The 23,633-nt window shown below is 39.8% G+C and overlaps 1 protein-coding gene across 6 annotated transcripts in view; it reads right to left on the minus strand.

The window, feature by feature from the left end:
- Positions 1–23,633, minus strand: part of LYN (LYN proto-oncogene, Src family tyrosine kinase) — a 49,090-nt gene that overhangs the window by 9,183 nt on the left and 16,274 nt on the right. For 5 of the 6 annotated variants that reach the window (XM_057366608.1, XM_057366610.1, XM_057366611.1 and 2 more), the window contains exons 2-10: positions 19,312–19,448; positions 18,045–18,093; positions 17,843–17,948; positions 17,287–17,385; positions 17,079–17,182; positions 15,498–15,647; positions 14,128–14,280; positions 8,056–8,238; positions 6,432–6,508 (exon numbers count right to left, since the gene is read on the minus strand). In XM_057366608.1, coding sequence (XP_057222591.1) covers positions 6,432–6,508; positions 8,056–8,238; positions 14,128–14,280; positions 15,498–15,647; positions 17,079–17,182; positions 17,287–17,385; positions 17,843–17,948; positions 18,045–18,093; positions 19,312–19,443 — 1,053 coding nt within the window. In that variant the 5' untranslated portion in view covers positions 19,444–19,448. The remainder of the gene's footprint in view (positions 1–6,431; positions 6,509–8,055; positions 8,239–14,127; positions 14,281–15,497; positions 15,648–17,078; positions 17,183–17,286; positions 17,386–17,842; positions 17,949–18,044; positions 18,094–19,311; positions 19,449–23,633) is intronic. The other variant, XM_057366613.1, reaches the window with a different exon arrangement.

The raw sequence follows: 23,633 nt of genomic DNA on the forward strand, positions 1-23,633 counted from the left end.
TGTGAGACTGGGGATGGGACATTCCCAGTCAAGGGCCACGGTTCCACCTGTGCCACAGGTACCTGTCGGGGATGTCTGTGGGTGGGTGACACATCCCTCTTGGCCACAGGATTTGGGGAACACCCAAGCCCTCAGATTTCCCAGAAGAGCAGCAGTAAAGCAGCAAGGCTCCTTCACCACCTTCATTATTTCRGGGCTCTTTGCACCTCAGGAGAGGAAGAGCACAGATCCCTCCTCAGAGCCAGAGCTGCTCCTTTCAGCGGTGCAGCAGAGCAGGCAGGAGCAGCTCAACAAATTTTAAGAGAACAGTAACATCACTTCTGCTTACCCCTTTCTAAAAAGTCCCCGAGGGGTAGTGCAAAAGCCTTCACTGACACCCCTGAAAGCACAAAACCACACAGTCTTTGTTCCTCTTTTTCGGTTTAAGCAATGGAAAAATAGAGCCACTTGCCCTCCCACCCCCGGCCACTGCAAACCTCTTCTTACAATTAAATGTTCTTACAAATGTTCTTCAGAGAAGTGTGACATTGCCTTTGTACAATGCAGGGGGGTTCTCACACCGAACCAAGAAGAAACTCTGATGAAGAGGATGAAGAACACCTGCATTTYACATTTTATAGAAATAAGTAAAACTTTTAATAATGGAGGAAGCAGCTGCTGGTGAATAATTGCCAAGGAGAGTGTTACTAGAGACTTACAGACACAACAGAAGAGCAGTATTTAATTCAGAGTCTGCTCTCTCTCCTCYCCATGCCTTTACTTGGGTTCAGGGAGGAGGCAGAGATTAAAAGGAAGATTTTGCTGTAAGATCAATGCTTACTTTGGACTGCCCAGCATGGCAGATACACCCAAAATGCAAACAGGTCTYCTAAAGCCACCAAAAATACATCAAACATCCCAGAGGAATCAGTTTCCCTCCTTCTTTCTTGCACAGATTTAGGTAAACTCTTGGACAGAGAATGAAAAACCACTTCACAAAAGAAACATCTGTGATGGYGATATTTAGTTTTCAAGTCCTACCAAGAAAAGCCATTGGAAAGACCTTTTCTTTCCCCTCTTATTTGTGCTAGATTCACTGAAGAATGCAGAAAAATCCAAAGTTGGAAAAGATTAACASCATGGAACTTTGAACGGGAGAAGAAGGGGAAACACAGCAACTGAACAACTGAATTCACACATTTGGTCATGTTAAACCTTTGCTTACAGGAAAAAGAGAAAGAAAAAAAAAATTGAGATTTTTTGATCGAGGGAATGGGTGCCAGAGCCAATGTGATAACTTCTAATAATTATTGTTGGGTTTTCATTGCCAAATGAAATCTTAATGCAAGAGACATTCACATGAACAAAAGAAAATTAAAGCCTTTTTCTKGTCTCTTTTAATGATCATTGGTACCTGTCAAGACTGTTCAGTTACATATAACTCCTATTCAGGAGCAGGATGGGAAAGCTAATTTGGGCTTCAGGAATGTGTTTTGTGGCCTTAAAAGAGAATTCTGCCTACACTGCACAAGTGTTACTGCCAAGAAGGGAGCAGCTCCCCGTCACCCTTAATGAACTACTGACACACTTTTAGAAATACCCAAATTAAATCCTCTTAAAAACAACCCAAACAAATTCCTACACACTAGGAACTATGCACCGAGGGTAAGAAGGGAATAAAAATCCTCTGGGAGAAATATATCACTCCACAAGCCAACCTCTGTAACTGTGAAGCTTCAGCTCAGTGTCACAGTGGGTGTGGGACAGTGGTCCCAGAGCTGCTCACAGCTGCTTGTGCCCACAGCTTGGTGGGATGCTCCTGCTAAAGCAGGTAAAACAGCCCAAAAACCAGACTGGAAATGAGTGCAAAACATTTAGTGTGGACACAAGCATCCTGTTAGTGCATTCAAAGCAGAGGAAATAATGGAGTATACCCCGAGTTTTGCGCTGCCTTAAATCTGGTAATTCTCCCTAGGGAGAAGACTCATTAAAAACATTCTGCAGCTTTGAAAGGTTTGAAGTGGAGGTGTTTTTGATCTGGACAGGGCTGTCTTTGGTCTGGGATCAACCTTTCAATAATGTTACCTTTCGGTAATGTCCAGATGCATAATAAAATAAAATTCTTGATCACAGAGTTTTCAAAAAGACAKTTCACCTTCACGTGACTCTGTCTGTGAAGAGGGTGAGGTCACTTTGTACCTGACCATTAAAAACTGTTGCAAAAGACACATAACTTCAAATGATATAGCAATGTAATAACAATTTGAAGTTCGCAGCAGTGCTTATCCTAAAGGTGGAGTCAGGAAAAGTTGCAAAATCTATTCCTCCTGCCCCAGTCAAGCAACTACGTAGTCAAAGCAGACACACAGGGAAAAAAATTAATTATAAAAGTAATGTACATAATTATGCACTGGAACATTATATTGTAACATTAAAAATCAAATAAGCCTGAAAAGGAACACACAGTGGAAATGTTACAATGCCAAGTAAGACTTAAAATTAATTGTAATCTAGGTATGGCTTTCCACTGTGACTTTAAAAAAGAGGATAGAGAGAGATTAAAACACTGCATCAAAAATCCCTATTAATTTTATTTAAGGTTTACTATTATTTAGCCTTAGAAGGCAGAAAGAAGTTGCCAGTGAAGGTGTAGATCACAGAAGAATTAATGTAAGCATCAGCACTGCATGGGAAAGAACAAAGACTATTTTCAGGGCAAAGCTTTGACCCTTTCAAAAGTTTATTTAATAAAAACAGGTATAATTTTCCTAATCACAACCCCTATGCATGTTTGTCCTACACRGAAGATAATGGATTTGCATAAGAAGCAGGAAGAGTTTACATGTACAAAAGTACATGTCCTACATCCTACACTGAATTCATGTCCTATGTTTCCAGCAGATCTCATCAAACAGGAACAATTATGAATTCAAGAAATGTGAAATAAAGAATTGGAGGTTCTTCTGGTAAATTGCMTCTGAGGCARGACAGAAAGCAGCAAGTAAAATCCYGAGTTTTCCAGCTGCTTTAGTGCTGAAGGAGCCAGGTTGCTGCCTTCTACAGGAGATGCCACAGCTCTGCTCTACTAAAGCAGATGGCATGAGCTTGAAAATATGTTTGCAAAACTCAGTTTCCCTTAAAACCATCTAATTTCAGTGTCTTCTAGCATTCATCTCTAATGGATAAAACTGTCTTTTCCAGAGCAGAAATAACACTAGATGCCCCCAGCCCTTACTCACACGCACTGAATTAAAACACAAGAGATACCTTCAGCTCTATCAGAGGGCAGCTTGCATGAGCTGGACCACCTTCCTAGCAAGCATTTTCTTGCCATCTTTTCCACAGACCTAATTTCATAAATTGTGACCATTAGTACAGAAAGAAAACCATCAAAATTCCAGAATCCACAGCTGTAAGTTAAAGTAGGCACTGGATGTAAGTGTGACCCAGTAACAGCTATCTCTGTCAAAAATGGCCATCAGCGGGTGTGCTCACCTGACCAGACAGCAGAGCCAACATAGGACAGCAGGGGAGAATTTGATCACTTGCTTGAAAAACGTTTACTTTTCAAAARTTGTTCATTTCACCTAGAGGAGCAGTCCTCATTTTGCAAAGTCAGAATGTTTCACCTTCAGCAAACACTTTTTTTTTTTAAGACTGTTCCAGGCAAAGGCATAATGAACTCAGTGAGTGGAGCACTGAACAGCAGCCTAGCAATGCAAACAACCCAAAGTGCTCTTCACCAGGAAAACCAGCTTCAGCTGGGGTCCTGTACAACCTGTGCTATATTCTTCAGCCATCTAATTCACACTAGAATTCACATTTCCAGTCATGTAGCATCACAGATGTACAAGGGCAAAAATTAACCAATGCTCAGATACCATTCCTTGCATTTTCAGGGCTCCTGAGAAGCTGGGATAGCCTGGCAAACTGTCTTGCAAGAATGATCAGAGAGTAATGAAGACCTCAAGCGTGTGTCCACAAAGAAAAAAAAAAAAAAAAAAAAAAGCCTGATCTTATTTAAGAACTTCACCACAAGCTTCCTTCCATGTTATTTTTAACCTCATCTGAAACTTCTCTCTCCAAGTTTCTTTCCCCTTAGCTCTGCAGAGAGGTTAACATCACTTCTGTAAGAATAAATTAGAATAAATTTGTACAAGTCAGAGTCACACCAAAAATCCTACACAAATTTTGTGTGCTCCTTTATACACAGCCAACATTCTGGAAAAGTGTAATCCCCAGGTTACCTCAGAAGAGGTCTGAAAAGATTTTTGTCCATCTTTTGCCTTAAAGACCCATCAACTAATGTTCAGATCATCAAAGATAGAGAAGACCAGTGGAACATCTGTGTTGGTCAGAGGGAAATCTCTGGTCTGGACCCACACACATGCAGCCTGCAWGTCCATTCCACACAGTCCTATTACACAGTGGCATTAAGGGCTCTTTACAAATGTGCTCAAAAGCCCTTCACATTCTTTCCATAAGAAAAATCCTGATATCTCCATTTTAAAGTTTTGTTTGGGCCTCAGCCAGAAATCCTCAGAGAGGCATTCCTGAACATCCTTCTGGGATCACTGCAAGGCAGTCTCAGGAATTTCTGTTGATTGTCAACATTTTATATGACGAGAGGGACTTGTCACATCACCTGTGCAGCACAAGGTCCTGGCCTTGTGCAGGAACTGATTCTGAGAGGTTGTTGTCAGCTCAGGGTGACAAGTGATGTCCCTTTCAAGAGACCTGACCTTCAAAGCTCTGTGAATGACAATCTCTGACCCCTSCTATCTCGAAGTGATTTGCCCAAGTGTGCACAGAGTTGCTCTCCAATTCATCACCCTTTTTAAGCCTTACATTTCTAAAAACGCAGGATTAATTTAAAATGAACACAACATTCCTAACTCCAATAAAAAGCCTGCTGTGAAACCACATGTGCTTTTCTCTCCACATCTCAGGTCTCCTTTCATATCACTGCTCACAGATATTCTTTTCTCTCTTGAATTTYACACACCATTTTCAAAGCTATCTTTTTTTTTTTCTTTTCTGTCCACTGTTACTCATCTCTTCAGACCGTGACCTGGGATCCAGCAGATTTTCCACWCCTACAAAGCTTTTATCCCACTAAAAATAAATTCTCAAGGACAAATTGCCCAAAGAGTTCAGAAACCGTAGAGAGCCTATAGCCACACTAAACAAATAATTATAGCAAGAATAGCTCTTGCATTGAGTCTAGATGAAATGAAAATCTATATTTGATAATTGAACGTTTATATAACAGTATGTGGTATATAATGTACTACAGAATAGAACAGTTCCAGTTGGAAAGGACCTCCAGGATCATCTAGTCCAACTGCTTGACCACTTTAGGCTACTTTAACCAAAAGTTAAASTATATATTAAAGACATTGTCCAAATGCCTCTTAAAATATGACAGGTTTGGAGCATTGATYACCTCTGTAGAAAGCCTGTTSCAGWGTTTGACAGCTCACTTGGTAAAGAAATAGTTCCTAATATCTACTCTTATAATTATTTGTATAGCAATATCCACATAAAACACTTATATTATGTTATATTCTATTATTACTGTGAACTTTTTGTATAAATCCCTAATATTTCATTACATCTTTTAAAGTTTTCCCATCTTTCCTCATGAGTTACAACAACTGAATGTAATAGGATACAACAATCTGTAAACTCTACTGCATAAACAAAATCCCCCAAAAYGCTGGTTAACAATAACCTACCAGAAATGCCATAATTGCCTACTAGTAACATGAAGTACAGCTTCAAAAGCAGCATTATTGCTCTATTTTTGTTTGCCTCCCTAAACTTCTAATTTTGGTAACTGTCCAAGACAAAACACCGGGCTCTGGGGCCTTTGATCCAGGCTTTGATGAACAATTCACTCTGGAGTCTCTCTCTTCAGCTTTCATTTATGACAGAGATAACTTGTATATTTTGCAATAATCATCCTGGTTCATAAATCACAGACTAGTACCTGAAACATCATTTCACAATAATTTACCTAAGGATTTGRAACCAAGAAGAGTCCACTGAGGTTMAGTGGAGTTTGACCAGATAACCTAACTTAAGAAGTAAAAAAATGACAYATTTATTAACACTGAAGGAATCTGGTAAGCATAAACTCACAAACCTGTCCTTACACTTTCAACTTACAGCTGCTCAAATTGAAAGCAGCCTTTGCATAAAGGAAAGCAGCTGGGAACTGCTGCCACCTAAGCAGGTCACCAGCAGTATCTAAGAGTTAAGCCTAACCACATATTCCCTTTAAAACCTCTTTTATCTATTTCCTGCTTTCAAATATTTACTCAAAATTAATTTGTAAATTACATTTTTTTTGATGCAGAAAATTCCCAAGGATAAAACGGCCCAGCATGAGCTTCAGATTCTAAAGGAAATAACCTCCACTAATTTTGAGCGTATTTCTTAAACTTTACCTGAGCAGAGAAGTCGATTAGCTTTGGAAGCAACAATTTACTTCCTTCATCACTCTTCAGAAAATCCAGCAAACTTCCTGTTTAAACAGAGAAAGATGAAGTCAGTGCAGCTTATTACAAAAATAAAGGTCACACCAGGTCCCCAGTTTTCTGGATCACAAAATTGATGCAGTGAAATGTTTTGATGTATTTTCAAGTTGACCATAATGAAACAGTCTCTTTGCATGATTTAATGACAGGAACACCCAAATCAGCAKGTCAGACATTCAAATTTTGCCATTTTCCTGGCTGTAGGAAACTGCCATCAGACCATAGCTCAGTTCAATGAGTTTGATAAGCACCCTATTCTATGGACCATCAGGAAAGGTATCCAGGAAAATCACACACATCATTCCTTTCCAAGTTATAAAGAGTAAGTGTCTCAACATTTGTCCATCAAGTTACCAACAACAAGGCTTGAAAACAGAACAAAACACAAAAAACTACCACCCAAGACAATCTGAGAAGGAAACTCAGCATATTTTGTGTAGTMATGCTCTCTAAAKGTTGTCCTTTTCTRGTAGAGCAGCCATCCTTGYAGGACCATTCCTCAYTCACCTTTATCAATTCAAGGCCCAYATAAGGTAATTCSTAAGGTTTTTTTATTTGTTTTAATTGCCTTGATATGATACCAGAAAAATAAGTTAGGTAGGGACTCCAAAGGAACCAGAGATATTCTGGGGGTTATCCTCTTATTCCGAAACAATAGAAAATGCTGCCTTTAAGAAAATTAAAAATTGGTTATCTCACTATTTTTTTATGGTGAAATATTTTTATTATGCACACCAAATGCAGCTATTAACCATAAAATTAAAGCCTCCCCCCATCCTAGGGATAGGTGTTCCTTCCCTTAAGATCTGAACATTCAAAATTAACTCTATCATTCCTTATTTTAAAAGAAAGGGAATTAGTTTAGGAGAAGCAGAAGAGTTCACTAAAACAATGCTTACAGATTGTCATGGTTTAACCCCAGCCATCAGCCAAGCCCCATGCAGGCACTCTCTTACTCCCCACCAGTGGGATCAGTGAGAGCACTGAAAGGGTGAAACGTGGAGATYTCATGGGTTGGGATAAAGACAGTGGAATAGGAATAGGACAAGAAAAAGCTACACACACCAGCAAAGCAAAACAAGGAATTAATTCACTGCTTCCCACAGGCAGGTAGGTGTTCGACCACCTCCAGGAGAGCAGGGCCCCATCATGTGTAACGATTACTTGGGAAAACAAACACCATCACTCCAAATGTGGCCCCTTCCTCCTTCTTCCCCCCATCTTATACACTGAACATGATGCCACAAGGTCTGGAACACCCCTTTGGTCAGTTGGGTCACCTGTCCTGGCTGTGTCTCCTCCCACCCTCCCATGCACCCCCAGCCTCCTCCCGAGCGGCAGCGCCAAAAGCAGAAAAGACCTCGGCTCTGTGCAAGCCCTGCTGAGTGATAACAAAAACATCTCTGTATTATCATCACCACTGTGTTCAGCACAAATCCMAAACASAGCCYCACACCAGCCAATTTCTCCAATTTGWGGAGAAAATTAACTCTACCTCAGCCCAAATCAACATACAATCCAATGTTTTTCTCACCTTTTGCCATGAATTCTGTTATAATATAAATAGGCTCTTCTTTGGTCACTACAGCATAAAGCCTAACAAGCTTRTCATGCTGAAGAGTTTTCATGAGGTTGGCTTCCTCCAGGAAGGCTTGCACAGACATGGTTCCAGGCTTCAGAGTCTTCACAGCCACTTTTGTGCTGTTATGATAGTAACCTACAAGGAGGGAATATGATCAGTGTACTTGAAGTCACTCTGTATCCCACAGTGTCCCGACTAGCAGGAATTTGTAAAGCAGGTGAGGGTGGATTCCACGAATAGCTAAGAACCTGAAAGCAAGTGCCAGATGTAGCACAAATATTTATGCTAGAATTCCTTTTTATTTTGCAACTTATACAGCACTGCAGAGAAAAATGATCCATTCCCTATTTTTAGAAACTATTTATCTGAAAAATTTAAAGCAAGCAAATGATCTTATTTCATACCAAGCTCCCATTCACAGGCAGCCCATAAAATACTTGGTCAAGGCACGTTTCAATGAATGTCCACTTAAACTGCCTCAGAACAGCAGAGTCTGAGGACTGACTGCAAGATTCTGAAATATCTCAAATCCTATGATTACACTTATTTTATGCATGCCAGCCCCATGATTATAATCCTTCCTGTAACCCTTGGTSCTCAAAATGGGGCATTATGGGAAAGCACAGTCAAATGTTTCTTGTGACAAAAAGAACACAGTGCCAGGACTGCAATCCTGCAGTGCTCAGCACAAGATTGAAAAACCTGATAACTTCTTATCACACAGCCCATGCCAAGAGTGAAGGAGACTGTGGCTGTGGTTCACTTCTCTGTTTACCAAACCTTCTAATGTAACTTGTTAATTATATAAAAAGCAACTATCAGTAAAGAGAAAAGCAGTGAATTATTTTCTGTTTTGCAAACATTAAATAAATGTTAAAATATAATTTTAAAAGAGTAGCAAGTTCTGATCCTGAAATTAATCTTCTGAAGTAATTTAATTTGAAAAAAAAATAAAAGAGAGAGAAAGAGATTGGGATATAAATGCAACTTTTTTTCCCCACCCAGTGTTGCAATACCCATTGCAACATTGCAGAAATATTTATCAGAAGAGGTAAAACTTTCGTGATTCAATGAAATAGCCTCATTTCCTGATTCAGCAACAATCTGGATCRTCAYTATGATGGATACATCTCTAAATTGRAATCCACCATTTTCTTATGCTATTCATCATCCAACAAAGAAATCAGTAGCAAAACAAGTACCTARTTTCCAGATGTCAGTGATTTCTCTAAGTTACCTAATAGTAAAAAATTACAACTACAGGTCAAATCTGCTGTTAAACTTCAGGTATATGATTTACATCTATCAGAAAAACAAGTATTAAATATAGTCTCTGTTTAAGAAGCAAAAAGATTATTTGTGTCATTTCTACTATTCCATCCCACACCCTAAAATAGAGCAGGAGTTCCAYTCTCAATTAGTTGAATTCTCTACTGAACATATTAATACAATTATTTCTGTGAAGCAATTATGACCAACACACTTAACATTAACTGTTTAACCATATTTTACGTTCACTAAAGACATCTATCAAACTCTGGTCTCTCTTACAGAAAGTTTGCTTTACTACAACATCTCTGTGACAGAGAGCTTTTCTGCTGTAAAAATGACCACACAAATGGTAACACACAAAACAAATAGCCGGTGAGAGCATTAGATATAACTGATCTTGATTTCTCTCATGTTCATTTATTTCACCARGTATTGGGAGGGATGTGACACCAAAACACAGAGGAAATGTGGYCATGAACTCTTCAGAGCACACTCTGGGATTTCTAACAGCTGCAGAAGAAAATACACTTCCAAAGCACATATTACTTATATTCTAATTTAGAGGTTATTGAATAAGAGAAGTTTTTACACCTGAGATGCAAGCAAGATGTGAGTCATTAATAAAATACACCATAATGGCTGCATTTTCCTTGTTAACTTTCCTCTTAGACCTGCTTGAGAATTCTCTTCATGGATTATTAATACCACAGAGCATCATGATTCACATCATATCAGYGTGCACTAGGAACAAAAATGCATAAAACATAGACCTTGCTCTTGCAGTGCTGCTCTGGTTCATCACATCACTAAWGTAGCTGCCCAGATGCACTGAACTCCATGGTCTAAAAATCTTTCATACTATGGCAGGAAGTCAGATTTTTTGCAATTTTATCTACTGTTAAAAATCAAATGTGAAGCAAACAATAGTGTGAAAGTCTGAGGAATGTGAGACAACTCACACAATGAGTGTTACTCTTCTCTACATGTTAGAATAGAATCCTCMAAAAAATTCAGTGTTTCATGTATTTATTTTGGAGCTGATTGCTATCATTTTGACAGAAAGTATCTAGCATGGCCAGGTTGTCCTCCCCAGATTCTTGCATGGTCTTAATCAGGCCAAAGTGTGACACGAAATTATAACAGAYAGTGGAGGTTGAAGCTACAATTTCTGAACAGAACTGCAGATGGACAACTCTGTGAACAAGCCTGTCCTATGCAGCTTTCTGCTTCCTCTGCTTTTGCAGTAGTTCCCTGCTCAGGCYGTGGAGGTATGACACTGCTGGAAGSCAAATAATGTCCGGAGCAGTTGCTGCTGGAGGAGGAACTGGGGAAGAGAGGGAGGAACAGCAGCTTCTCTGCATCCTATTGCTCGTCAGCACTTCACTCCTTCACCCACCACAGCCACCCCTCAGCTGCAGAGCAGAGTAAAGCAGCAGTGGCTCCATCACTCCATGCAGCCCATCAAAAGGCAGAAAGCCCAGGCTGCAGCTTTCTAACCACTCCCATGGTACAGGACATGAAGTGTGAACACAACTCTGCCATGCTGCTCCTGTCCATCATGTCAGCACAAATAAAAATGCACTCATCAACACTGACTTGCTTAGCCTTGACGCAGGAAGTCTCTACAAAATGCATAATATTGCACTTGAATTGAGAGATGAAATTAGGAAATTTATAGCAATTTTCTCTGTGTAAAAGCAACACTTTGGAGTTGAAGGAGATTCACCTGCCCATTCCATAAGACAGATTCTCTGCACAGGCCATACAGGAACACAGCCAAGTGCCTCGGGCAAAGGGAGGCCTGCTTTTTGTTCCTAGGGTTGTCTTAGTCCTCCCATAATACAAGCTAATGTCCTCCAAAATGTTCAAGTGGAAGATATTAGCTTTTTTTGGAAGCCCAGAAAGTACTTATGGACATACTGAAAACAAAAGATTATAAAAGAGATACTTGCTTATCTTTATGCTGCAGTATGAGCATTATCTGATATTCCCATATTCCTCAGAATCACAGAAGGATTCAGGTTAGAAGGTGTCAGAGTGTGAAATATTTCATGCCTCAAACATTAATATAAAGTTTTGCTCATTATAACAAAAACAGTAAAAAGAAGCCTCCCTGATAACAGAAGGGACCTATGGAAGGCATCTGTGTCCAACACCACCAGAAGAACCTAGAGCTGGGTGTCCAAGGTCATGTCCAGCTGGCTTTTGATTCTCTCCAAGAATGGAGACACCACAGCCTCTCTGAGCAGCCTGTGCCAGTTCTTGGTCACTCACAGAGTGAATGTTCAGAAGGAACATCCCATGTTTCAGTTTGAGCCCATTCCCTCTGGCCTGGGCCCCGCTGAGAAGRGCCTGGCTCCATCCACTTTGCAAACCTCCTTCAGCTATTTGCATACACTGATAAGATCCCCCGGAGCATTTTCCAGGCTGAGCAGCCCCAGTTCTCTCAGCCTTTCCTCAAAAGAGAGGTGCTCCAGTCCCCTCGTCATCTTTGTGGCTCTTTGCTGGACTTTGTCCAGTAGCTCTACATCTTTTTTATTAAAAGCACAATTCCTCTGAGTGGGACACTGCTCCCTCTGAAATCACAATTCTAAGTATCCTTTATCAAGAATAATTTTATTYAGTAATTAAACCATGGAAAAACTTTTCTCTCTAATTCACACTCTGGCTGAATAATAATTTTGTTCTGTGTGGGGAGGCAGTGTAACAACCAGCTCTCGAATCAGGATATTTCTCAGTGCCTCTGCACAACTCCCCAAGTCCCTGGGTGATCATTGCAATACACACAATGTTTGCTGACACCCTGCACCACACAGCTGGCCTAATATGCTTTTCTAGCTTGAACTTTCCTGGTTCTAAGATTAACCATGCTCCTGATTTGAGAGGATCTGTGCCATGCAAATCATCTTTTTTCGCTTCAGAAAGAAAGCAAAGAAGAGGAAACACAGTGATCGCTTTCACAGTACATTAGTTTTTTCTCATCGTGCARCAATTCAGACACAGGGGTCAGGGCTGATTTAGATGTTAAAATAATGACACAAACGAGAGGAAGCATCTTGAAGCAGAAACACCTTTTAAAGTTTTATTCCTTTCTGTGTGTGTGTGCAGAAGTAGTTACTTCCCAAAATGATCTACATTTTCAAGCAGGTGATTATCTCCTACCAAAAAGTCTTCCACAGTGTTTCARTGTAAGTCAACCTGGTTGTTGCCCTGATTTACTGGACAGGAATAACTGTACAATGGTTGACACTTGTCCTGACTAGTATCTAAATTGTCATTCGTGTATATCAYAGCTAGAGGGTTTCTGAAGCCTTTTCTCATGACAGATAAAGAAGACAGATAAAAGGCTGAATTTGGCTTTATTACATTATAGAGATGAGTTGCTTGCACTTTTTAACAGGATTCATACCAAAAGATTGCACCTATGAAGGAATTAGAGCTTTCTGACTGACCYTGTAGTTGTGTGTGTGTAATTTGCCACTCAAACAGCACCAATCTGCGTTTTGCTTTTCTACATGAGAGCATCTCTTCAAAGCAATGACATTCCCCTCAGACTGACACACTCCCATGGATTATCAGAGACCACTTCATAGCTTTGTCTCTTCTAGCAAGCTTTGGGACTCACTTTTAAGTTGCCCAGAAATGCCCTGCCAATAAAAACCTTATGGCTTAAAACTAATAATCATCATCACCTTAATCTGATCTATTATTATAACCATAACAAATTAATTCCTATACAACATAACATCCAATGATCTCTTTTTGGGACGTAAACGTAACATCCCACAAAGAGATTCAGTGAAAGGCTAAGACAATGATTTTACCTGAAAAAAACATCTTAATGAAGACATTGGGAGGAAGATATAATTTACCTCAAAGAAGATGGTAACTGGCAAAAAGTGAGTAAGCAACGAATAGTACACAGAGCACGCAATAAGGAAGCCAAAAAATACTGTGATGTCAGAAGAGGCAGCATTTCAAAAGCAAAGTGATGAAACCATTTTCACAGAATGTGACACTGGGCATAGCCCCTTGCCAGTAGGAAGTCACGAACGCTGAGGAAATACTGCTTGTAAGCCAACAAAGTTRGTTATTTAGGTCATAATAATTAATGCTATCATTTTCTGCTGGGTGTATATTAATGTTTGCATCTTGCGAGTCTTATGACAGTTTTATGATTGGGGACTTGCTCAATGATCCAAGCTATGGGCTGCTCAATCTCTAGCCTTCTTACTACATAAATCACCAACTTTCTSAGCAGCACACGGGCAGACAATACCTTGGGCTAAGTCTATTCTGTTTTTTCACCCAGTATGGCAGTCCCACGCACGACATTGCAGGAGGCATCTTGTTTCACAAATGGACAATGAAATCTCTACACATAATCCACTAAAAGGTATTGTTTCTTTTCATTTCATGTTCTTCAGCACTTTCTGATTTGAAACAAAGTTCTGAGAGGCTCATCAGTTTTGAGATTCAGGAGCTACATCTTCCTATAACCTCYTATTTCCACCTCAAGACATTACAGAGAACTCTATTATCCTTGACCTTCTAAATTACAGTGCTTACTAATTATTTTTTTCCTTTAAAAGACAAAAGTATTTTTTTCTACTTACACTTGTCAGGTATCTACCTCTTTTACAAACCCCCTCTCCTCACAAGAAGGTATATTTTGGTCCACTATTTTTTAAAATTACTTTGAAATGATACTTCCTTCAGAGTTAAATACTCCTTTCAAAAGAATAAACTTACCCATCCAGACTTCTCCAAACTGACCAGCTCCAAGTTTCTTCACTAATTTTATTGATTCACGTGGAATTTCCCATGCATCTTTATCCCATGGTTTTTGAGGTTTGGGACTAATACAAGCTTTTTCCAACTTTCTGCACAAGCCATCTGATTGCTCTGGTTTTCAAAGGAAAAACAAAATACAAAATGCATTATACTTCTGKGCCTCACAACTTGAGACAAACATCACTTAATTGCAGGTGTGAACTAACCAAACCAAAATAATCTTCAAAATATTCAGATGCTATGATGAAAATATAGCCTTTCTGGTGCTTTCACATAACTTTWAGTGTCTCTGATCTGAAATTTGGTATTCATAGACAAATTTAATAAAGAAGTATCACATTCATCTGGTTACTGAGGCGTTAGAATGATTTGCACCAATAAATACAATATCACATCTGATTAGTCTGTTGATTAAGATGCACATTGGAGTCAGGTTTGGGACCTGTGTTCTGAATTTGTCATTAAATTTTCTTGCAACATGGTTTCAGACACATGGGCATGCAAGCATAAGTAGGTCAACATTATTTTTTCTCCAGACACTGACCATCTATAACTTTTATATAAATGTTGAATAATTCTCCAGTTTTCCAGCTGTGCTGAACAGCTAACACACATATCTAACAGTTCAGAAAAATTTCATAGCCAAGTCCTCAGAATGGCTTTGAAAAATCACTATGTGATTTTATGTCCTACAGTTTTTTGTCTTTTCTTTTTTCCCAGTTATGAGATTAAAAAAGCTATATTTTGGAGCTATCCAGCAGGAGGTTATGCAGAATGAGAAGCCAGTTTTGCAGCTAAAACATAGGTAGAATTGTCCCTTCCTCTTCCCCCCTTTTCTATTTTAGAATAAATGTATACATTATTTTATGTGGCTCTGATTTTATTTCTTTGAAGTGTATGGAATATTTCTTCCTTTAAAATGCCATTAAAATAACTAATTCAACAAATACATTTRCAGGAAAAACAAAACCAATTTTACACTCAACACTAGGTAAAAGACAACATTCACAAGTCTATAAAATAAAAAATAAATTTATTTACAATGCAGGCAATTCTTGCTATAGTTTTGCATCACCCTAAGTTTGAAGAGTTGTTTTATAAAGCTAATATTCATTACACAATGACATGTCACAGAGCAACCAGCATTAGGTCTGATTATGATAACAACATTATTTGGGTTCCAATCAGTTTTAATCTTTGATAACATGCATGCCAAAGTTATTTAGGAAAAAAAAAAATCYATGAAACAAAAGAAAAAAGCATTTATTTCCTTCTCAGGAAATAAGGGCTGCATTCTATGAAGTAATTCACTAACTGATTTAACTTACTTTGATAATGTTTGATCATATCGTTGATGTTGGGAAAAGTTATTCTTGGAGAGATGTAAAATCCTCCATTGTCTAGACTCCTGATTTTGTAGTGCTTAATAACGTCTCCATGATCCGGATCATAGTCTCGTATGGAGAGAGAATAGCTGCCTGTGGATAAAGAAGGAATGATCATTGTCAGAGAGCAAAAAATCTACAGTGTCCACACACGTACAGATGAGCCTAAGAAAAWCACCATTTTGTCTGCTTTTCTTTTYACTYRCTTATTTCCTCAAAAAGCATTTTGCAATCAGCAGGAGGAAGTTAGCCAAGAGCCAACCCCGAACCGGTCACCAAAATGCTTACAGTCACACTTTCTTTTTCAATCTTATTCAACGAACTCACATGTTCCACATTCCAGGCAGCTCCACCTTCAGCGCCCAGTTTTGTGGAAAGTCCCCCAGCTTGAGTAGAACTCAAGGTCAGGGCTGTCACTCTGCTCAGGCAGAAGCTGAAATTCGGAGATCAGCATTTTGAAAAAGGAACATGCTGGTTGTTGAGGGCCAGMTGGCCAAAGGATGGTTTGGAGATGGCTTGAGGTGTACAGAAGGGAGAGCAGATCTGTTAGTCCTAGGGAGCCCAACTTCCTCTGGGATTTAAGCTGGGGCAGGAAAGCATCTACCCTTAGCATAGCACTCTTTGTTTCTTCTACTTGTACAATTCTTGTCCATCTTCAAAGGATAAGAAATCACTTCAACCCCTTATCTCTCCTCACACACATGTTCAGTAATTCTGGGGGGTACGTCACCTTACTCTCAGTAGCCTATGAAGAATTTAGGAGTCTTCCTTTGAAACTTCATTTAGGAGTCTTCATCTGAGAGCACAATGATATATGCCCATTACAGAGTGATATGTAGCCAAGGATCTGCAGTTTGAGGGCCAAAAAAACTGCTCTGTGGAGTGGAGAGGCATGATCTGCTGAAAAGCTTCCTGTGTCTTCCTCTGAAGGATGCAGTGTTACAACACCCAGCTGGAACATCCATCCACATCCATCCACACTGCCATCAGAGCCCAGAGGCTGGGGAAAAACTTCCCTTGCTCTTCTCAAAGTCCCAGCTGAAGAGCCTGGAGCCTTCACTAAGCTTTTCAGCATAAAAAYTTATCAAAAAGCTTTTTGGAAAGGACCACACTACAGTGTAGAAGTGAAAACCCTCATTATGCACATTTTAAAACTTGCAGCAATGGATACAGACCCAATAATGGAAGACTGTAGAATGCAGCAGCTGCTATTACAGTAACAATAAGAAGTCACAAATGTTAAGAATTTATGCCACTTCATTCATTCCTGCTTCTTCTCAGTGCAATCACACACATACACCTTTTTTTCTCCCTTATCTCAACGTCAGGTGCTAGCCTGCAACTCTCTTCTCTCTTTTTTCTGACAATTTTCTCATTCTTCTCACTTCTTCACACAGAACTGCAGAAAATTCACACAATAGGACACACTGCGAGTGCGCCACACCCAGCGCCACCTGATGACACCTGATGACTGTGTGTTTTTATCTCTTTTTCAGTTCCAAAGTAACCCACCCCAAACCCTACCTTTTAATGTTTCACTTTCTCTAATAAGGAAAGCTCCAGGACCATTTCCAGGAGCCAGGAGTTGTCTTTCAGCATCTTTTCGGGTTATGTCTTTGAAGAACCATCTGAAAAGTATTTCAAASAGTTAGAACCAACTCTTTGCCACCCACAAAGGATACACCACCAGGGTGAAGAAGCTTGCCARTATTTGGAGAGTGGGAAAACTTACTCTTCTGTTTCCAGGGTGTTTACTTTTGCTACRTAGTTGCTGGGAATGAAACCTTCTTTCCTTGTCGTGAGAGATTTTGCTCTCCACCATTCCCCCGATCTGAAAAACAGAAACAGCATTGTTCACAGGAAAGAAGAACAATAAATTGTTACTTAGGTTCTAGTCTGCTGAGAGCTTTGCCCAGGCTGGAGAGAGAAGCACAATCTTTTCTCTGAACTCAAACCCCCTGAGAAGCCATTGGCTCCATTGGATCAGTGTTTGGTCACTGTTCCTGAGGGYAGCTGTCAAGTCAGAGAATCACAAACTCAGAAATGGTGTGGGTTAGAAGGGACCTCAGAGATCATCTCTGTCATGGACAGGGACATCTTTCASGGCAGCAGGCTGCTCAAAGTCCCACCCAACKTGGCACAATTCCACAGACATCTGTATGATCCCATGGGAGGGAGCTCACTTGTCATCCATACACCCATGGTATGAGCAGGATATCAGAGTGTTCCAGAGGGAATTAGATGAGGCCAAAGACAATCTGCAATACCACCAACACTGCCACACTTACTCTTCAATAACTTTCAGTTTTTCTCCTTTTTTGAAGGACARGTCGTCTTCATGAATGCCATCATAGGGATACAAAGCTACAACAATGACTCCRTGCTCCTCTGTGTCTACAAAAGCAGGAAGAAAAAGGCACGTTCACATCACTTCACAGGCTGACACGGGCACAGCATGGGCAGAGCTGTGAGATTTATACAGAAACGTACCTTGACTGACAAACCTCTGTCCTGGTAAGAGCTGTGCTTCTGCATTTGCCTACAATAAAATATGCCTTTAATTAAGCAGTTTTAGATCTTTGTGATGATCTTTCAATTACATATTATACAGTTCCTTTGGTATCATCTTATGTTTCTTAAATTAAAAGGAAGTGTTCAGATTTTTCCCCAACATTCTTCAAAATAGATATTGTTTATATATTATTTATATGACATATATAAAAATACAGTAAGTCCCCCCTAGATTTTAAATCGAGCAGCTCAGACCCTGTGAAGGTGAGGCACAAGCTGTGGGGTGGAAGTTCACAGCTTTAGGACTCTTCTGAAGCAGCCTTAGGTAGGGCATTTAAACAGGACAGTTATTACCATGTAGCTGTCATTCTAAAGAACTACAAGCACAGTTATGCCACGAAGACTGTGCAAGGAAAAAAAGAAAAAGAGTAATTTAAAAAAAACAAAAACAGTGGTGGTTTGTGATGTGTRTTCATCGACTGAGAGCACACTGAGTTCACTGTGTCAGCTGGTGGAAGAGGAGAGCAGGGAGCCATCCACACCCGCTGAGAGCAGTCCCTGAACAAGGCCAGTCAGGACACATGGTTCCCTCAGCACAGCAGAGGTGGGGGGAAAAAAAAGCACCAGTGACTCTGCAAATCAGCAAACCCACCTGAAAAACCCACCTGGTACCCTGTGGGATTGCCCATCCCAGCGCCATTCCTTCCCAATGCCAGGCAGCACACAGGGAACAGATAAGCCTGTTCCTCCCTTCACCCCTGCACCCTCCTACACCCTTCCTCACCCACACACCTCATGCAAGGCTGAGCAGTGGCCTTCAGTGAGGAAMAGGAAAGTTGTAGAGCTGGTAAAAAATCCCTCGTGATTACTTCAGCCTTTAAATGGAATAATCAATGCCTGTATCCTATAGCTATTAAAAACTCAACACCAATGTTTTTAAAAATGCATCTAAACTACTTCAGGTTTTCTAAAGTCATTTAGACATGGTTTATCTACTCAAGGATCACCAAGTTACTTTTGTAATGCAGAAAACTATGACAAACATAAAGTAACAAACCACCATGTTTTAATTTTTATTCCTCTAGGTACTTATTCATGGAGGGTGAACTGCACAACACTAAAAGCCCATTTGTGGATTAATGATCATTTGAATTTTTCCATGGATATGCTTTGGATTGAAATTTAAGTTATGCCAGTCATGCTTTGTTCTTGCTACAGGAATTCTCTCCTGAGACTATCTACTTACTGGCCTTTGCTGTTTATTGGACGTTGGATCCCTCACATAAATAGTTCTTTCAGTTTTACGTACTGGTTGATTCTTCAAATCTAGCCCATCTCCATGCAGATTCTCTTTCCTTTTTGATTTTATACATCCCATATTTCCTGTTGAAATAAAAAAGGTATTAAAGAAAATCATTGTGCTGTAAACCAAGCCCTTTCCCATGAAATCATCTGGGCTCCATGTGCTTCCTTTTCATACACAAATAGTTCATGGGGAAAACAGCTGAAGGAAAGKCACACATACTGACAGCTGTTTTCTGTTGCAAAGGAAAAAAATTACCTCAAAGAAACACCTCAATACACAGATGAAGTAAATAGTTATTTACCATTTMCACATCTTCAGATTTACTGTATTTTCTCCCCAGTCTATCCTTCCCCACCACAATCCCTTGTATCTTTCTGCACTTCTCTGAGCTTTGGAACAGATATAACAAAAATGCAATTATTGTAGTGGCAACTCTTATCTGTATGTTTTAAAGAAAAGACTGTTTTGGAAGACACAGGAAAAAATTCCTGTCCAAATGATGAGAACTGCAGCTGGAATTCGCAACGCCTGTCTCTCCCCACATCATTTTGCAGATGCCAGTCTAGCAGGGAGCTCTGTTTGATTCAAATCCCCATTCAGATCTCCCATCCTGTCTCACATGAAGCTGAGGACTTGTGCAGCCCCAGCTCCATGGCAGACACGCTGCTATTGTGACCTTCAGTAATGAATCTCCTTGTTCACACAGGCGTGGTTACAACAGCTCCAAACAGACAAAGCATGTACCAGTGATGGCAAATCACCACACAAGTATTGTTTTTTCAATATAATTTACAAAGCTGATCCTTCTCTCAGGATGTGCATCCATGTTAAATCAGATGAGATACAGCTGTTAGCATCTGCATGACTGGAACCTGACTGCTAATCCCGTGATAAAATTACACAGTATTTCAGCAAACATATATACAACATTATCTCTACGTTCCTCTCTCCAAGGAGAGTAATAATACTTACTCTTCAAAGAATCCACTATGAATGCTTTTCAACCCTCTTCTTCCTTCCTCTCTCCCTCCTTTCAGGTCAGTGCTCTAATGCTAAGTTCACAGTCACATTTTCCCTTGCAGGCACACAGTCTCACTCCCCCCCTGCCCTAATTAATCTTTAAAGCCAGTTCTTTGAAGAACAATGTAAAACCTAAAATARGAGCTCGGTGCAAATATGGGCTCAAGTAAACAAACACAGCTGGACAAKCTAAAGCAGATTGTAACACCCTCATCTCACTTTTATCTTCATCTCTAGGATAGAAAAGGTTCATCATGGTGAACAATTAAAGTGGCAGTAGAAGTGTCCATGGCAGACACAACTGTTTCAGTGGGGTGGGGCCTTACATCCCTGCAGGTACAAATATTAAACAGGTTGGTCTGGGTTCATATTAACACTCCTACTTTTGTAACAATGCTGATGATACTCACAATCCTAACTGACAGTGACAATAATAAACCAAGGCAACAAACAGCGCCACATGGCAAATCTCAACTTCCAGCATCATCTTCACCTGATCTCCCATCCTGCCACTGAGGAAGCATTACATAATGGCACATGCACTGTCCTACCCACAGGCTGAGTGTTTTCTCCTAAACGTGAGAGGGATTAGTTCCCCTCCTACCATTTCTGTAAATTATCTGTCACTATGGCCAACAAGTCTAGGACAYCCATAAGATTTCAGCAGTGATGCAGTGAACTGTGTGTGATGCTGGTTCTAATCAGAAACTGATTCTGGGTTAAAGCAGCATTAGAACCATTGCTCCCCTTCTCATCTTCTCTTGAAATAAAAATAAAAGGAATCCTACAGAAAATCAATAGGCACTGACCAGGCAGAGAATAGAATTTCCTTGAGTGTCAAMATTTCAGTGTTCCCACACTTACTTGAAAGCACTGGAACACATCCTCAGCCAGGATCTTCTCTTAGAAGTAAACATCTTTAATGCTTTATTTTAATGTTTTAATTCTTTTAATGCTCAGCACCATGTGGGTTACAWACTAGTTGCTTTGCAACACTGAGAAGGGYTTTTAAAATTTATTTTATTTRACTGTGAGTATGTAGATGACTCTTGTTCTGTAGTTAATGGCTCATAGGAAATTTCTGTACAGCCACAGGCAGATTGGTGTTTGCAAACTCACCCTAGACATCAGGAAGCCCAGTGTTTAATTACCTGCTGTATCTGCAAGATCAGGTATTCATCCACTTAAGTGCTAACCTTTGTGTTCTTGAACAGTTCTGCTTCTACAGAACAAACAGCTGAAGTGGAGGGCATGAAGTAATGTGATCTAARTCGTCAGCCAAAAAATCCCTTTCCCTATTCCTGTAAGAAAGTTGAGCATRTCTTCAGAGACTGCAGCATGCTCAGTGCCAGTGTAAACTCAGAGAAAAGCATTTCYACTCAGATTTTTTCTGCAGCTGAAAGCACATGAACATCTCTAAGTTAAACCTGCTGTGAGGCTGTGCTGATAAGCTCAAGGTTCGGGTTTGCTCATGACAGTAACAACAACTGATCAGTAATGCCTATTTAGAGGTGCTTCAAAATCACACAGAAATCTACTCGATGTCATGTGAAATTGCACAAAAGMAGTTTGAGATGACCCTTGTGACGGCTTGGACAAAGAGAAGATCCTGAGCCTCATCATGAAGCACTGCTTTTTCTGGGTTCTTTTCCTCACAGAGATGCAAGTCCACAGTCCCCACAGGACTTGGCTACTTCTACAAGAGCAAAAAGCCCCAACAGTTGGTGCTGAAGCCCACAGTTGGTTCAAGGGGGTTATTGCTCCTTTTACTTCAGTATAGCCCCAAGGATTGCACATTCAGTAGGAGCCAGGTGATAACAAGGGTTTACCTAAATGCGAGCCCGACATGGCATTCTCCCAAAGCAACCCCATTCTTGCACTCCAGTTCTGCTCCACAATGTGCATTACAGCTTAGCACGTGAGCAACTGCTTCAGGAGTGGGATCCTGACCTAAAATGCCAGTGCAGGAGGGAAGTTCATTAATGCATAAATAAAGTATTTTACTTGGTGTAAAATGTTTATTTGCATAGCGCTCTGTTGCTGTGTCACAAGGAAGAGTTTTATATAGATAAAAAGAGAAAGGGATTCCAGTAAGCAAMGAGACAGCACAGCATCACTACAAATCAAACTCCATTATTCTTTATCAGAGATAAAAATAATTTAGATATCAGAGAAAATGCTGTCAATTCCTATTCAGATGTTTCCCATCTCATCAGTTCTGCAACACAGGAGACACTACTTCAACATTCATGCTTTTCTTTTACTGTCCTGTCCACACCTCTAGACATGAAAGGTAAACAGTGAATTAAAAGAATTCACTGCTAATCTTTATAAATAGATATCTAAAAAAGCAATAACTTCTTGTTTAACAAAGTGCATACTGTATTTCATGGCTAAAAGGTAAACACAAGTACTTAGGTTAGCAGCTGCAGAGAGGTGACAAGAATCCAAGTTCACACACCTTTCAAAAAGCCACAGGGGTATCCATAAGTGCTATCACACAGAACCTCTACAGTAGGTTTTTCCAAGACACTGATCTTGATGTCTATATTTGCCTTGAATTTTCCCTCTGAATCCCCTATTTCATCTTGCTACTACAGCACTTGGGTCTTAATTACTAAATGGTTTTGGGTGTGTGGAAGTCAGAAACKAATGCAGCATTCTTCTAGGGCTAATAGCTTCTGTCTGTCCCCAAAACGGAATTGCTTTACATGCCTTTTTCTACAGTTCCAGCAGAGTTATGTGTCTACAGTCACAATACTTGCTGTCCATCCACCACCAGCAGCATTTGAGGTTTAATTTCCACCCAGTGCTTACCCTTTGCATTATCTACAAAGGTGATCTCATGTTTTCATTTTTTTTGGTGTTCATAACCATTCTCTTCCTTGTGATTTTGTTACATACAACATATATGGTGCATATTAGAAATTATTTCCTAAAAAACCCACCCGACATGTCTGGTCTTTTCTTGATCAAAGTCATGTCTTCATGAAAATGATTCTCAAATCTTGACAGATTATACTTTGGCTTTTCCAATAATAAAGTAACTTTTAAAATAATTTGAAACCCAACACTGTATTTTATCAAATAATATCTGTTGTCAGATTATTAAAGATCAATAATCATTTATCTAAACATCAAATCTCTATATGGCTTAGGGTTTTAACAGACATATGCATACCCATTTTAACATTAAAAAAATTCAGTTGAGTACAAAGAGAAAAYTCTTCATTTAAGCCACA

Source organism: Malurus melanocephalus, unplaced genomic scaffold (assembly GCF_030028575.1).
Source record: "Malurus melanocephalus ecotype Western Australia unplaced genomic scaffold, MMel_1.1 scaffold_69, whole genome shotgun sequence".
Taxonomy (NCBI): Eukaryota; Metazoa; Chordata; class Aves; order Passeriformes; family Maluridae; genus Malurus; species Malurus melanocephalus.